The sequence below is a fragment of the Juglans microcarpa x Juglans regia genome, chromosome 5S, assembly GCF_004785595.1.
Source record: "Juglans microcarpa x Juglans regia isolate MS1-56 chromosome 5S, Jm3101_v1.0, whole genome shotgun sequence".
In the NCBI taxonomy this organism is placed as follows: Eukaryota; Viridiplantae; Streptophyta; class Magnoliopsida; order Fagales; family Juglandaceae; genus Juglans; species Juglans microcarpa x Juglans regia.
Genome location: NC_054603.1, coordinates 30,308,059 through 30,323,951, shown reverse-complemented (window position 1 = coordinate 30,323,951; position 15,893 = coordinate 30,308,059). Strand labels below are relative to the sequence as shown.

At 35.4% G+C, this 15,893-nt stretch overlaps 1 protein-coding gene across 1 annotated transcript; it reads left to right on the top strand.

Moving 5' to 3' along the window:
* Window positions 1-4,210: 4,210 nt before the first annotated feature.
* Window positions 4,211-12,747, top strand: LOC121267839 (calcium-dependent protein kinase 13). The gene is made up of 7 exons (XM_041171927.1): window positions 4,211-5,273; window positions 8,500-8,643; window positions 8,773-8,925; window positions 10,632-10,747; window positions 10,828-10,995; window positions 11,962-12,192; window positions 12,267-12,747. The coding sequence occupies exons 1-7, from the start codon at window positions 4,652-4,654 to the stop codon at window positions 12,423-12,425; spliced, it is 1,593 nt and encodes a 530-aa protein (XP_041027861.1). The 5' UTR covers window positions 4,211-4,651; the 3' UTR covers window positions 12,426-12,747.
* The last annotated feature ends 3,146 nt before the right edge of the window (window positions 12,748-15,893 follow it).

The window sequence follows — 15,893 nt, the reverse complement described above, 5'->3', positions numbered from 1 at the left end:
ATTGAAATATAGTGGTGAGATGTTTAGTTTCATCTCACCTCTGTATCCAAACAGGCTCTTAACAATCTTTCCATTCCAAACATATTTTAAACTTAAAAAACATAGAAATTTCAACCACAATTTCTGTCGATTCTTATACACACACACAACATAGAGACTAAATAACTTCAACAAAAACAAAGAAAAATGGAGAGCTGAGCCGGGGTGGCTAGGGAAATTATGTTTGAGATCTTGACAATTAATTTGAAAAAGTAATGGCAGTTGACTCCTTTTTTTTTTTTTTCCTCTTATTCACAATCATGTAGTCTCCAAATCAAGTTGTACCAAACTTGTAAGCAACATCAAGAGAAGAAAGCTGGTTGTTGGTTTGTCCAATGAGACCCACTCAATACTCTTTCATTCTAATTATATATAAACACAGTAGTATGACAGACATGAACATGAGGTCCCCTTTGATTTCAATTTGTATGCCAAAAGAGACAACACACCGCATCTTCTTTTTCTCATTTTTCCCACTCTTTCTGTGTCTGATATTTTGCACTTTGCTCCCACATTTCTCATCCTTTATCTTTCTAAATTCCCTTCACATACATGATTCAGCGAACGTAATCATCATCACTAGCTTCCATTCCCTTCATTCTATTTGCAAGCGGAGTATTAAAGAAACTTGATGTTGAAGAATGTCTAAGACTTTTTATTTTATGAGAAATTGAGAGGTAGGGGAATTGAAAAATATTAATAATACTTTTCACTTTTATTTTTTATATATATATATATATATAGCTGAAAATTGTAATAACTTATATTTTTAACCTTCTTAATACTTTTCCATTCCCACAAGAAGACATTAACTACTATACACAACATTTTTTCACAATTATTTATATAATATTATTTTAAATAAAAATATTTTTATAAAATAACTTATAAGAGTAAAATCGTTTTATAAAAATACCATCAATTTAAAATATAATCATAGAATATATAAGTCCTTTGATCATCTTCATTAAATAAATGACATGTTAGATATCTACATTGGAATGATAAGATTCAGGAGGTACGATCCGATCCCTATTGATTCATCTCTTCTCAAATTGAAAATTGAAAGGTTCGACTAATTTATGTACACATAATAACCATTTTGAATGATGCTACTGTATTATCTCATTTTATTTCTTCTTTTTGACTGTTTATATATATTTTTTTTTTCTTTTACTTACTAGTTATGGAATTGACTATTAGTATATTGATGTATTTTTTTAATTTTTTAAAAAAATTTAAATATGTTAAAAAATATAAAATAAAATAAAATAAAAAGTGAGATTTGTACTAGTGGCACGCCTGCGGTCAAAACTATATAAGAACATTGCTAATTTTTTTTTTAACAAAATATCAGAAAATAAAATTTTAACTTTTAACATTCATAAAAAATAAAATTATGTAAATTCTAGAAGTTTAAAACTATATAGTAAAAGAAAAAACCTCATACTTATGCCCAACATTGCTTTAGCAACCAAAAAACTCCATAAAAATTAAATCCATAAATTGATTGTAAAGTTACTTTTATTATAAAGTAGATTTAACGTATCATATAAAACTACGTTAATTTGTAAATTTACTTTTATATGATTTTTTATGATTACAACACTCAGATTCCCTGATGCAATCCCCCTCAAATGGTTTGGAGTAAATTTCTCGCAACCCTCATAATTTGTACCTTTTTTTTTTTTTTTTTTTTTTTTTCTAAACAAGCAAATATATCATTCAGATAGTGAAAAATAAGATACACGAGGAGGGAGTAAGGTTTCCCAACAAACACTCTGTTACAACAACCACAGCACAAAAGTGAAGAAAGAAAAGAAAAAAAGCAGGTCTTAGGACCAAATACTCGATCTCTACCCATACCCTTCAAAGAGGGCGTTGTCTTAAAAGAAGATTTTTTACAGTTCGCACAATGATTGTGCGAACTGTGGAGTCATTGTTGGAGGCGGTGGAAGTTGAAGGTGCATTGCAGTTTGTTGTCTTGAGATTGAAGAGACCCATATTCCCTTCATCAAGATCATTAGCAGGAAAAGCGAAAACATAATAGGAAGACGGGCATCAAATATACTAAACTACGGCGAACCAAATTTCTTTAAGTACACATGTGGTGGTGTATGTAGACCATGTGCCGATGATTGTGAGATAGGGTGGAGCAGATCTTAAAGATCTTGAGGTGAAGAATCTACTGATGCAATGCGTGTAGTCAACAGACACATCATGGCACGGTGGCGCGTGGAGGTTACTCGTGAAACAAGCCGCACGTGAGCATCATGCGCCAAGATTTTACTGCGATTCTGCTTCGACTAGGTAGATCGGCTGTTGGGGAGTTGTGTGGTGTGGCCCGTGTCGACAGTTGGTCGCTAGAGTGCGATAGATCTGACTAAAATCAAACTGATGGAAATGAGAAAAAAAAAATTACCATAAAAGCATATACACAAATCGATAGTGAAAAAGGAATGGAGCGGAGCGTCGTCTATGACAAAAACACTCAAGAAATTTTTTCTGAAGAGAAGTGGAGTTTCTCTTTCTAGAGATGGCATATACGTGGAAAACTATGGTCCTCCCCACTTGTACTCTTTATGTTGAAAGGTGCTACAAAGTAAAAAAGATTCACGCTATAAGGACCGATAGCAGTGATCGATATATTATTTTTATTTTTTATTTTTTATTTTATATTAAAAAAATATATATCTAACCATCACATATATCGGACAATATTGCATTTTCTTCGAACTAGTCTTCGAACTAGTCTTCGGTTGTGTTTTAATATTGATGTATTTTTAAGTATTCTGTAAATATTAATAAAAAATAATAATAAAATATTAAATAATAGTGAATATTATGAAAAAATAAGTAAAAAATAATAATAATATAATGAATAATAATAAAGTATTCTAAGAATACATACTAGGGTGTAAAAATTAATCGAGAAACTGGCTTGAATAAGTGAACCAGTCCGGTCTGGGACCGGTTCCCTTATTTCCAAAACTAACTGATCCCAGTCTAGTTCCAATTCTATGCTTTTTAAGACAAGATCAAACCGGACCGGTTCACTATATTATATATTTTAAATTATTTTTTAAATATTATATATAATATTTTTAATATTATATATAATTTTTATATACTATATATATTATAATATAAATTATAATTATATCTAAGAAATTGTTATTATAATTTATAATATAAAATTTCAATCTTAAATATGAAAATTTATTTGATCATATGTTTTAAATATAAAATATATATAGTAATAACATTTTATGGCTTAATAAATTCTCAACATATTCTTTTTGATAAATATATAATACATTAGTAATACTAATATATATTATGTTTTTTTAAAAAAATATAAATATACATTAATATATTAATTACAATTCGATTTAATTAGTTAATATATATTAGTATACTAATGTATATTAGTATATTAATTAAATTTTATATTCTAATACTGTTAAAACTAGACCGAATTGGTTGTATCAATTTTAAAGGATAATCGATACGTAATTAATTTTTAAAAATATAAAATCGATACATATTAATTAGATTTTAAATTTTATCCAAAACGGATCGGATTAAGCCGGTTACACCTCAAATACGTAACCAAACTACGCCTGAAGTATATAACAAAGGCCTAAAGTATAAAAAGAAACTTATCGTGTAAGAAAACGAATAAGGAAGAAGTTGAGGAGCTATTAAGGCCCTCCAAACTTGTACTTTCTATGTTGAAAGGTGCTACAAAGTAAAAAGATTCTCGCTATAAGGACGATAGCTGTGATCGATAGATTATTTTTATCTTTTATTTTTTAAATTATATTAAAAGAAAACAAAAATATTAATCCATTCCCGTATATAAATTTATAGATGAGATGAGTTGAATTAAAAAATTAAAAAAAAATATTGTTAGAATATATTTTATAATATTATTTTTATTTTAAAATTTTAAAAAATTAAATTATTTATTTTATTTTATATTATAAATTAAAAAATTATAATAATTAAATAAAATAAAATAAGATATTTTTTCAAAACAAATGAGATATATAACGAACTTGGTCGTGGAAGAAAACGAATAAGGAAGAAGGTGAGGGAGCAACAATATAAAACAAAGGCTATTTTAGTTAATTAAGGCGCCTGTCATTATGATGTCTGTCTGTCCCAGTGTCGCTTCTCTAGGCAGTTCGTTTTGAGTACTCTTTTGAACGACAAATTAACGAATAAATTTGCAAATCCCCCACCACAAAACGCCCCAATCCTCGTCGTCTTCTTCACAGTTCACACTCCCTATCCCGTTCCGACCACTCTAACTCCTTTTGAATTAGCCGACAAAAGTCTCATCACCAGAAGAAAAAAAGAAAACATAACATACGGAAATGTATTGTACGATAACCATCTGAACCGTTACCGTTCAGTTTGCTCTGTTTTCTTTTTTTGGTTTACAGTTTCTTTCACACAAATACTTCGCTACGATCTCGCAGTAGCACTGAGTCTCTCTGGCTTAGGTATAGGGTTAAGGTTAGGGTTTCGGCATTACCATGTGAAACCCTAGCTACGGGTAGTTGTGGTTTTACGATATCCCTGGCGAGATCGAGAGGTTGGAAGTATGGGAAATTGTTGCAGATCTCCGGCGGCCGTGGCCAGGGAGGACGTGAAATCGAGTTTCTCTGGACAAGATCACGCCCGGAGAGATTCAAGTGCCGGGAAGAAGCCTCCGATCAGGGTCTTGACCGGTTTGCCCAAGGAGAACATCGAGGAGAGGTACTTAGTCGACCGCGAACTCGGCCGTGGAGAGTTTGGAGTCACGTATCTGTGTATCGACCGGGAGAGTAGGGAACTACTGGCCTGCAAGAGCATTTCGAAGCGGAAGCTGAGGACGGCAGTGGACATTGAGGACGTGCGGCGCGAGGTGGCGATAATGAAGCACTTGCCGAAAAATTCGAGCATTGTGAGCTTCAAGGAGGCGTGCGAGGATGACAATGCAGTGCATTTGGTGATGGAGTTGTGCGAGGGGGGTGAGCTGTTCGATCGGATTGTGGCGCGTGGCCATTATACAGAGCGGGCAGCTGCGGGAGTCACGAGGACCATCGTGGAGGTCGTGCAGCTATGCCACAAGCACGGGGTGATTCATAGAGACTTGAAGCCTGAGAACTTTTTGTTCGCGAACAAGAAGGAAAATTCGCCCTTGAAGGCCATCGATTTTGGGCTGTCTATATTCTTCAAGCCAGGTATGAATTTAGGAACTTGAAATGCTAAGATTGAATTAAGGAAAACAGCGATATATATATGGTAACTTGTTGGCATGGTATATGTGATACAGTATGCTTCTGTATTTGGTAAATATTGATTTCTATATGTTTTCGAGTTGTTTTCACCTGTGTTCACTCGTCGAAGAACGATGATATGGACCTCCTAATTATTGTTGTGATTCAAAAGTTTTCTTAGCTAGGATGCTAGATGGTAATTGGCAATTTTGACATGTACTTAACAGGTCCAAAATGACCCCTCCCAAGTATCCAGCCAAATAAGCATCCAGCTACTTGGGCTGACTTGAAGGGTTGATTCGGGAAAAAGGGTAGTGATTTAAAGAGTGAAACTAGAACAATTTTCGATAAAAATTGACCAACAGTCTAATTTAGGACTGATATAACGCTTAAATCTTATGTTAACTGCCCTTAGAAGTTCAAAGTTTCATAACATCTACTAACTGATCAAATAACCGTTTTGTAGTATCTAGTCCCCAGCAACATGCGATTCGAAAGAGAAATGTAATAAATTCGTGATTCCTCAGTTAGTAGATGTGGAAGTTTTTGCCAACTTTTATTTTCTCTCTATAAAGACCTCATGAGCTCCTCAAGGGAGAGATTATGTTCCACCTTGACCAAGGCTGTTTGTAAGCCTAAAACATAAGGAAGGTATTTTTTTTTTTTTTTTTTGGCACCAGGTGTCTAGGACCACTGTCCAGACTAATCCCGGGGGTGCACAGGCCCTCGGCAAGGAGTTTCCCGTAAGTACACCTCGGGTAATTCAGAATTTTAAGGGAAAAATCCCCTAGTCCGATGGCCCCTAGAGATTGTTTGCACCCAAGGGTATTTGAACCTTAGACTTAGGTGGGCTTACCCCCAAGCCCAAAGCCTTTACCACTTGAGCCAACCCCTAGGGGTTCTAACACACAAGGAAGTTAGACAGTTCATTACATGAAAAGTATGACCTCAAGAATGTGATAATGTTAATTGAGATCTGGAAGTTATATTTCTCTGTATACATGTATGTCTATTGGCCTTTTCCTGTTTTTATCAAATCATGTTGATTTTCAATTTCATTCTCTGCACTGCTGGAATTAATTAGCATATGATTTTATTGAATTGGTATTTTCACCTCATTATTACTTCTTGACTAAGTTTGTTGTGCGTGTATGGACACACATATATGCAGTGTTTGTGTATCTGGGGATGCAAGTGTCTTGATAATATAGTATGAATTTTTGTATACTGTTTTGTAGACTTGCATTTGATCTATCTGGGTTGTTAATATCTCTTGTCCTGTCTAAAGTCTTCCAAACTGATTAGATATATTTCCAATCAAATTGTCCGGCGCATATTCTTGTGGTGACTGTCATATATGATCAAAATTTTGAGACTTGGGCTGACCTGTATCCTTACCTAATTTTCGCTATCCCTTAAGTAATCAGGAGTTTTATTCATGAAAGTAGTAGGCATACACTGCTATCCTTTGTGATTTTTACTAGTTTTCAAATTACACACTCCCAACCCCCCATATACAATTGGGGCACATACTGTCTTCCAACTAACCAAATGAAACTTATTCTCCTCCCCCAAACCCCCCCCCCCCAATAAGAATGCCCTAAAGAGTTTCTCGATCCTATTCACCACCCCTGCAGGCATAGGAAACATAGATAAGAAATATGTGGAGAGGTTAGTAAGGGTACTCTTGATAAGAGTGAGACGACCCCCTTTCGATAAATACACCCGCTTCCAGCCAGCCAATATTTTCTCTATCTTTTCCACCACACCATCCCATATAGCTCTAGCCTTGAAAGTTGCACCCAACGGAAGACCCAAATATTTCATTGGTGAAGAGGACACCTTACAATCCAATAATCTTGCTAAACTAAGGATATTTGAGACCGCACCCACCGGAACCATCTCGGACTTACCAAGATTCACTTCAAGCCCTGACACTGCTTCAAAGCAAAGTAGCAATGCTTGTAAGGTTTGGATCTGGCTATTATTTGCTTCACAAAAGATTAAGGTGTCATCTGCAAAAAGAAGGTGTGAAATGGTGATAGGGCCATCAAACCCACTGCCCACCTGAAAACCAGATAAGAAACCTCCACCAACAGCGGCATGCACCATCCGACTTAAGGCCTCCATAACTATGACAAACAAAAGAAGAGAAAGAGGATCTCCCTGCCTTAAACCCCGGGAACTATAAAAAAAACCAGCCGGTGTACCATTAACTAGAACTGAGAACCTGGCGGTTGAAATACAGTGACGCATCCAGGAAATCCACCTAACTCCAAAGCCACACCTCTGAAGCAGGTATAAGAGAAATTTCCAGTTCACATGGTCATACGCTTTTTCCATGTCAAGCTTGCAAAGAATACCTTAACCTCCCTACCGCAATCTATGGTCCAAGCATTCATTTGCAATAAGCATTGAATCAAGAATTTGTCTCCCACGGATAAAAGCGTTTTGAGGCTTGGAGATAAAATGTTCCAGCACAGGGCTTAAACTGTTGGCTAGAACCTTTGAAATAATCTTATAAACACCACTAACCAGGCTTATAGGGCGGAAATCCTCAATAATCGAAGCCCCATGTTTCTTAGGAACCAAGATCATGTTGGGAAATGGATTATTTGAACGATTGGATAAATTAAGAAAAGCATAACAGCTTCTATTTATTTAATTTTTTCTCTAATCCCATTCTCTTTACCTACAAATGTTGTGGGGTTTATCATTGCTGCTTGTTTAATCTGGACAATAATATGTTTGAAAGTGTTGCTTCTTTAGCCACACATGATGTTGGAGAGTTTGTAATGTAAATCGTGTTTACATAGACACACTGATGGAGTAGTTCTAGTCAATATGAAAACCTTGTTTTTCAATCTATGTTGAGAAGTTCACGTGTAAAAGTTGACCATCTCTTTTGCTGGGGTATAAGTATTCGGTTGTAGAAATACTACCTTTTTTGACTGATCTCAATGTTATAGGTGCTTTCTCATGCCTGTTATGAGAAGCTTCTGAGATCCTTTGCAAAAGGAGGGGGAGGGGTTGAAGAAATGCAGCCATTTTTAAGGAAATTCTAATATTTGACTTAACTAGTTTGGAGTTGCATTACCAAATATTTTTTATCACATACCCCCTGATTGTAGTATTTGTCTATTTTTGAATATTTGCCCGTTGCTAATGATAAAATGATTTATATTACTAGGTGAGAGGTTCTCAGAAATTGTTGGAAGTCCATATTACATGGCTCCTGAGGTGCTCAAGCGGAACTATGGGCCAGAGATAGATATATGGAGTGCAGGAGTTATTCTCTATATTTTACTTTGTGGGGTTCCCCCATTCTGGGCCGGTAAATATATGCATATTAGTGATTTGTGTATGCGTGCGTGTGGATGTGTGCATGCATGCATGTGCACTACTTATGAATCAGACCGTTGGACTGTTGATATTGATATCACAGAGTGAGCTTCTAATGCAGAGTCTGAACAAGGTGTTGCACAGGCCATTCTTCGTGGGCTAATAGATTTCAAACGGGATCCATGGCCAAATATCTCAGAGACTGCTAAGGATCTAGTCAAGCAAATGTTGGAACCAGACCCTAAGCTTCGACTTACCGCAAAGCATGTGCTAGGTATTCTACATCTCTTTTGGGCTCTTTATATTATCACATGGTGATGGTGCATTGCATGTTATAAAATTTGGGCAGTTTGACCTTTTTTGTGGTTTTTCTGTGTTCTTAATTTTTTTTTTCTTTTTTCTTTTTGTCTCTGATCATTGCACATTTTGGTAAATAGATAATACAAGCTTTTTTGGTCGTTCTTATTATATTTTGGTGCATTAACTTGATCCATGTCCATCTGCCGGACAACTTAAAACCTACACATTATTTAACTTTTGACAAAGGAAGCAAATAACCCAGGCTAGACTTCAATGGAAGAATCACAAAGGCGCTTTTGTTAGAGTTTAATTTTAGAAGATTTTAAAATGAGAAAAAGATTCTCCATATTTATTATTGTAAAACTTAGTTTATGGAGGAGAAAATAGGGTTTCTACCCGCACCCCCCGGACCGCCCCCCGGGGGGGGGGGGGGTGGGGTTTCACCACTGACCCTAGTGGGAGGGTGCCCCCGTCCGACGCCAGGGGGCAGATTGGCCCCGACGACCGTCCGCCCCAACCATGGCGAAAAACAGCCGGAAAAAACCAAAAAACAACGAAGAATCCACAGAATCACATATCCATCCACAACAAATTGGGAAAAAAAAAAAATCCGAAAAATCCAAAACAACCAAAACAAGTTAACAACAACAGATCTGAGAAAAGTGGTTTTTTTCTTTCATGTTACAGATATGAGCAAAGATTCAAAGAACCACAGCCATGAATGGCCGTGGGTCTCTTTGCAAACCCATGTCCATTCCTGGCTTCAAGAAGGAGGAGAAGAAAAAGTAGAGGAGTAGAAGAAGAGGAGAGGAGACTCAGGAGAGGCCGCGCCGGAGAGAGAGAGAGAGAGAGAGGGGAAAGAAAGAGATAAGGGGGAGGGTTAGGAATTAAAACCGAACCCTGGAACGACGTCCTTTACTTCGTTTTATATACAAAAAAATAAAACCTAAGATAAAACTGTGTCATTTTATTAAAGAAATTTATTTTTTTAATATTTATGTGTATATATATATGTGGGCTGGGCACAGGGGGTAAATCTCGGGCTGGCTTTGGGCCCAGCCCAGGCCCCTCCCCCGGCTCCCAGCTGTGTGTGGGCATTCGCCCTCAAGCCCCCCGTTTGCAGACGGGCCCCCGCCCTGGCCAAGCATATGCCGGACGGGGTGGGGCAGGGTGGCAGTGCCTCGCCGCCAAGCCCTAGTTGAAAGGGTGAAAGAGGTAATATTGTTGATCGTAGTAATATATTTCTTGTTTGTTACATGATAAGTTGACAATATATACGTAGCTAGACAATGCATGTCTGTATGATACTTGTCGATAGTTATCATTATATGGTGACAGATCTTGAAATTTTAAAGCATATGATTGAAAAGAAATTAGAGTGGACTCTAACCAGTGGAGGCTAGACACCTAGATTACTTGCTTTAAACTTTATGCATGTGCTTTTAATGTGGTTTTTCATGCAGGCTTCGGACTGACTTTATTTATGCTTTATTTTAGTGCGTGTTTGTAGTTGTGAATTCTTTGCAAGAAAGAATTGCCATTAATCATTTCGAATATGATACACAGCTTAAATGTATTGTAACTCTATTTATGTTACATTGTTTTGGTTTTCGTTAGATTCGAACATGTCTAAGAAACACTGATTATGTTTCACCTATTGTGAATCTTTTCTGTTTACAGAGCATCCTTGGCTCCAAAATGCTAAAAAGGCTTCAAATGTTCCCCTTGGTGATGTAGTCAAGTCAAGGCTAAAGCAGTTTTCAATGATGAACAGATTTAAGAGAAAAGCCCTAAGGGTTTGTTGACTATTTCTCCATACTTTTTATTTTGGTAGTGTTTTCTTGTGATAACTAATTCATATTGTATGCTTAAGCAGGTAATTGCCGATTTCTTATCCACTGAAGAAGTTGGAGACATAAAAGAAATGTTTAAGAAGATGGACACTGATAATGATGGTGTTATTTCAATTGAAGAATTGAAAGCTGGACTTAGAAATTCTAGATCCCAGCTTGCAGAGTCTGAAGCCCAGATGCTTATTGAAGCTGTGAGTTTAGTTGCCTTTTATTTTACATTCATCAATATTTCTTCATAACATTGTAGTGCTACTTCTCAAAATCCATATTTATTACTCCCCTTTTCTAGCTCTAGTTTCCGTGCTTAGGAATGCTCAACGTATGCTTGTTATGATCACAAGGACCATAATAATTCTTTGACCTCAAATCACATATTAAAATGTTCTGAGATCCCCTTCTATGAATCTTGATACCTTCCCATCATGTTGATGTCTTGATGATGCTTTATGTCTTGCCTTTTTTTTTTTTTTTTTCCCTGACGGCAGTTTATTCAAAAAGACATTATAGCATCATAAGGTCGATGCTTTATTTCATTAATCAGATCACTCTGCCCGACTGTGAGGGTGGTCTGACTTATTGTACATGGCACAGACTTAAGGAGGAGCCAATGTTCATGTGGACATGACATTTGATGACAAACTGGAGATATGAGACATGCTGAAGGGTTGTCCAAACCTTTTTTTTTTTTGGCTTGGACTTTGTCAAAACTTGTGATATCAAAATTTTCGAACTTTGTATGCAAATATCAGACATTGACATGTTGGACATAAGTAGTCCGTTTCTAATGTAAGAAATCAACAAAAATGGGGGAGAGGAATGAGTTGGACACCTTGAGTCTTAGGCTGTGTTTGGGTAGTATTCAATATTTTATCATTACTTTTCACCTAGTTTTCACTACTTTTTACTACTATTCACTACTATTTAATATTTTATCATTATTTTTTCACCACTATTTACAGATCATTTGAGATCACCAAACGTAGCCTTAACAACTTGATTTCTGTCTTTTATTTTTTTGGTGTTGTCTTGTGTGCATTACCCATGCTTCTTGCCCTTGGCCATTAAATGTTATTCATCTTCTAAAGATGCAAGTACAATCTTAGTTGCCATAGTTAATTAGTTCCTTAGATTTGAATGGACAAGCATCATGGCAACAGGTAGATACCAATGGGAAAGGAACACTCGACTATGGAGAATTTCTTGCTGTTTCCCTCCATCTGCAAAGGATGGCTAACGACGAGCATCTTCACAACGCCTTTTCCTACTTTGACAAGGATGGTGATGGGTATATTGAGCCAGATGAGCTTCGGGATGCGTTAATGGAAGATGGAGCAGATGATTGTGCAGATTTAGCAAATGACATCTTCCAAGAAGTGGATACAGACAAGGTAAGATCAATGATTTTCCACTAACCCAACTTTGCTCTGGTAGATTGTACAATCTGACGACATTTTGTATGTAGGATGGGCGAATCAGCTACGATGAATTTGTGGCTATGATGAAAACTGGAACAGATTGGAGAAAGGCTTCTCGACATTACTCTAGAGGGAGATTTAACAGTTTAAGCATCAAGCTGATGAAGGATGGTTCTTTGAACTTGGGGAATGAGAGTAGTATATAATATGCAAACGTTTCAGTTTATCCACACACAAGAAAAAGTACCTATCTTGATGCCCCACCTTACATCTGGGACTTTGCTATCTTTTATGATTATTTCTTTTAGGTCCCTATAACCAAATGTGGCACCTTTTACTTGGTGCCTTGGAGGGCTGGGTCAATGAATCGAATTTGTCATTGGGAATGTTAATTGTGTAAACACAGTGCCTAGAAGCCATGGTTTTCGCATTTATGATTCTGCCCTAGTTCTATAAACATCCTTCGAAACATACGATGTATTCTGCCATCTAAAATTCTCTTAAAGTAAAACGATGACCAAATTTAGAGATAGTTTCTTTCACAATTATTACACATTAACCCATCTATGTGACTATATTTTATAGATAAAAAAAAAAAAAAAAAAAAAAAAAAACCTCATCATCTGATTATTATATGGCAATCTCATGTAATTAAGTAGGTTGTAATAATTCTGTCAATTTTCTAAAACGATTGTTACTTAGAGCATTGGTATTGATATAGTCATCTCATATATGGCAATCAATAATATATGAAGATGCACCTGCATTGGAGTAGGCCAGCATATTATAGTGAAGATGAATTTTAGCTACAGCACCATTACATGTATGAAAGACTCTGTAGCTTTAGGCAAATATATTTATTTATTTTTTTTTTTCTCTCCCGTCTACTCACATAAACGGATTTTGTACACTGTGGTAGACATAATTATTACCTATTTTGATTTCTAGGTTATTAGGTACGAGCATATATAAAGTTGATTTTGTATATATTTTGTTACTTTGTGTTTGAAAATAAAATTAATGTAGGTTGCTGGATTGGTTTCATGTATTTTGATGTTGTTGAAAATTATGAAAATTGTATAAATAAGTACTTAGAAAAAAAAAATAAGATACGTATTAAACAGTAGATAGAAAAAAATAATAATAAATTATTATTATATAGAATGAGATGGATGAGCCAATATTGCGGGGGGCTTAAGGCCTGTTTGGATTTAGAAAGTGTTTCATCTCATTTTATTATTATAACTTTTTCACGTAAAATATAATAAACAATTCAACTTTTTCAAATCTTAAAATAATAACAATATTAAAAAAATAATATTTTAATAATATATATTTTTTTAATTTTCATCTTTCATTTAAAATCATCTCATCTCATCTCAAAATCAAAACCAGCCAAGTCTCGAGTGGGTAGCCAAAAATAAAAAAAAAGTGACATATTAGCCCTGCAAACTTTGCCTAAATCAATCAAATAGTAATGTTCTTAGTTTTTGAAATGGGTAAGTAGTGCTGATATGGTGAAATCAAAACCATTATTTTTTAATTTTATAGACAACATTTACAAAATTCTTTATTTAATGGAGTACTGCGAGTTGTGTACGTCCTATACAATGCACTCATTCTACTATGTTGCTCATGTGGCGTCACTGTTTAAAATATAGTACGAAGGGAATGAGATCATATGAGTGTAATATATAACATAACTCTTCGCTAAACAGAAGCCTGTGCTACATCTCTCACCCTCTTCTTCAAGTCTTACGAAAAAGGTGGAGCTGAAAGAAAAATGTATGTAGGGCTGATGCAAAGCTTGGGTAGTGGTGTCTCAAAGGCCGAGCAATCTGTGTTGTTTGGCAACATGTGTACGTGATAGGTTTGGTTGGATGTTATATGCCTCGTTGGTTTGTCCTTACTCTTAGAACGTATGATTTTCTACAAATGGACCCATCATTTGCCACAATGCTTAGCTCCATCAATATTAAAAATGTTGATGGTTATGTCCTTTGATAATTTTTAAAATTGTCATGTCCATAAATATTATGGTTAAAAGATAATGCTTAGATTACACTAGCAGGAAGCTTGCTGCCGGTAGTATCCACTGTCCACTTTATTAAACATTAAGGAAAATTTAAACATGTTTATAATGAATTTAGCCCAATTAAACCCATTAATTTATTCTCCCTCAACCTCAATTTTCATGCTAGCATCACTATATTACAAAGAGTGGGGCTACTCTGCCGCCCCACTCTTACCGCTGGGTGTTCCATCCAGCGGCTTTTTTCTTTCACATTTTTTTAATATATTTAAATATTTTTAAAAAATAAAAAAATATATCAATACACTTAAAATCACTTTCTTAATCACTAAGTAAAAAAAAAAAAATTTTGACCAGCGGTCAAAAGTGGAGGGCAAAGTAGTTTTATTCTATTACAAAAGCTATAGTAACTAGCTAGTTGTTATTCATCCTATATATACGGGCATGCAGCACATGACCTCCCAACCCTTCCCAAGGGGAAAGCGTTTGCCCTCATCTTGTAGGTGGATGGGTGAGGGGTGAGACTTGCCCGATCATGAAATCGAATTTAGCAAAATCAAACCAATCAATGGTACAACGTTGTTAAAATGTGGAGGATTACACTTCCTTTGAGGACGGACTTTGCTATTGATTTTTCCTATTTGATGTTGGTGAAGACGGCCGAGACTTGGAGAATGAACACTCTTCCTCTAAGGGCATGTTTGGAAGATGAGATGAGATGAGAAATATTAGAACTCTGTTAATAGTAATGAGTTTGTTTGAGTAAAGATATTTGAGGTGGTTTTGTAAAAGTGTTTTGAGTCTCATTATAAGATATGTTTGGATGTATAAAGTAAAATATTGAGATGTTTTAACTTTTTATGGAGATTTGAAGAAATGGTAGGTCCCCTCAATAATCGGAAAGTGTTTTAAAAGTGTATGACTTGTTAGTATATGAGATAAGATAGAGAGATCTTCATATAAGGTGTCGTTTGGATTCGAAGATGAGTTGAGATGGGTTATGAATAATAGTGAGATGGGTTGCGAATAGTAGTGAGATTTGTGAGTTAAAGTTGATGAATAGTAATAAATAGTAGTGAGATGAGTTGAGATGACTTGAAATGACTTGCGAATACAAACCACCCCTAAGTGAAATTTTTATGGAACACATGAAATATGCACTTCTCATTTTAGGAAGAAGGGGAAAACCTCCAAAAACATTAACACTACGAGAGTAAGAAAGAAAATTCATGGGTCTACTCAATAGCCCCCCTAGAACTTTCTATTTTTAATATCTTACATTAACTAACACTTAAAATGACTCCAGACAACATTACACTTGTTCAACATTAACCTATCTACATAAATATGCAAGAAAACTGCTAAAATGAGTATAATAATAATGGTATTAGATAATTTTAACACTCCTCTTTAATGCCTTGTGTGACTCTCAACATTTCTCTCAAATAATGAAAATTTTCTCTTGGAAGAGCGTTAGTAAAATATATGTTACTTGATCTTCGGATTTGCAATACTTGAGTTGAATCTCTTCATCTTCCACAACCTCTCTAATAAAGTGATGCTTGATTCCAATATTCTTTTTTCGACTATGATAGACGAGATTACTTGTTAGATGGAAAATTCGTTATAATACAAAAGTGGA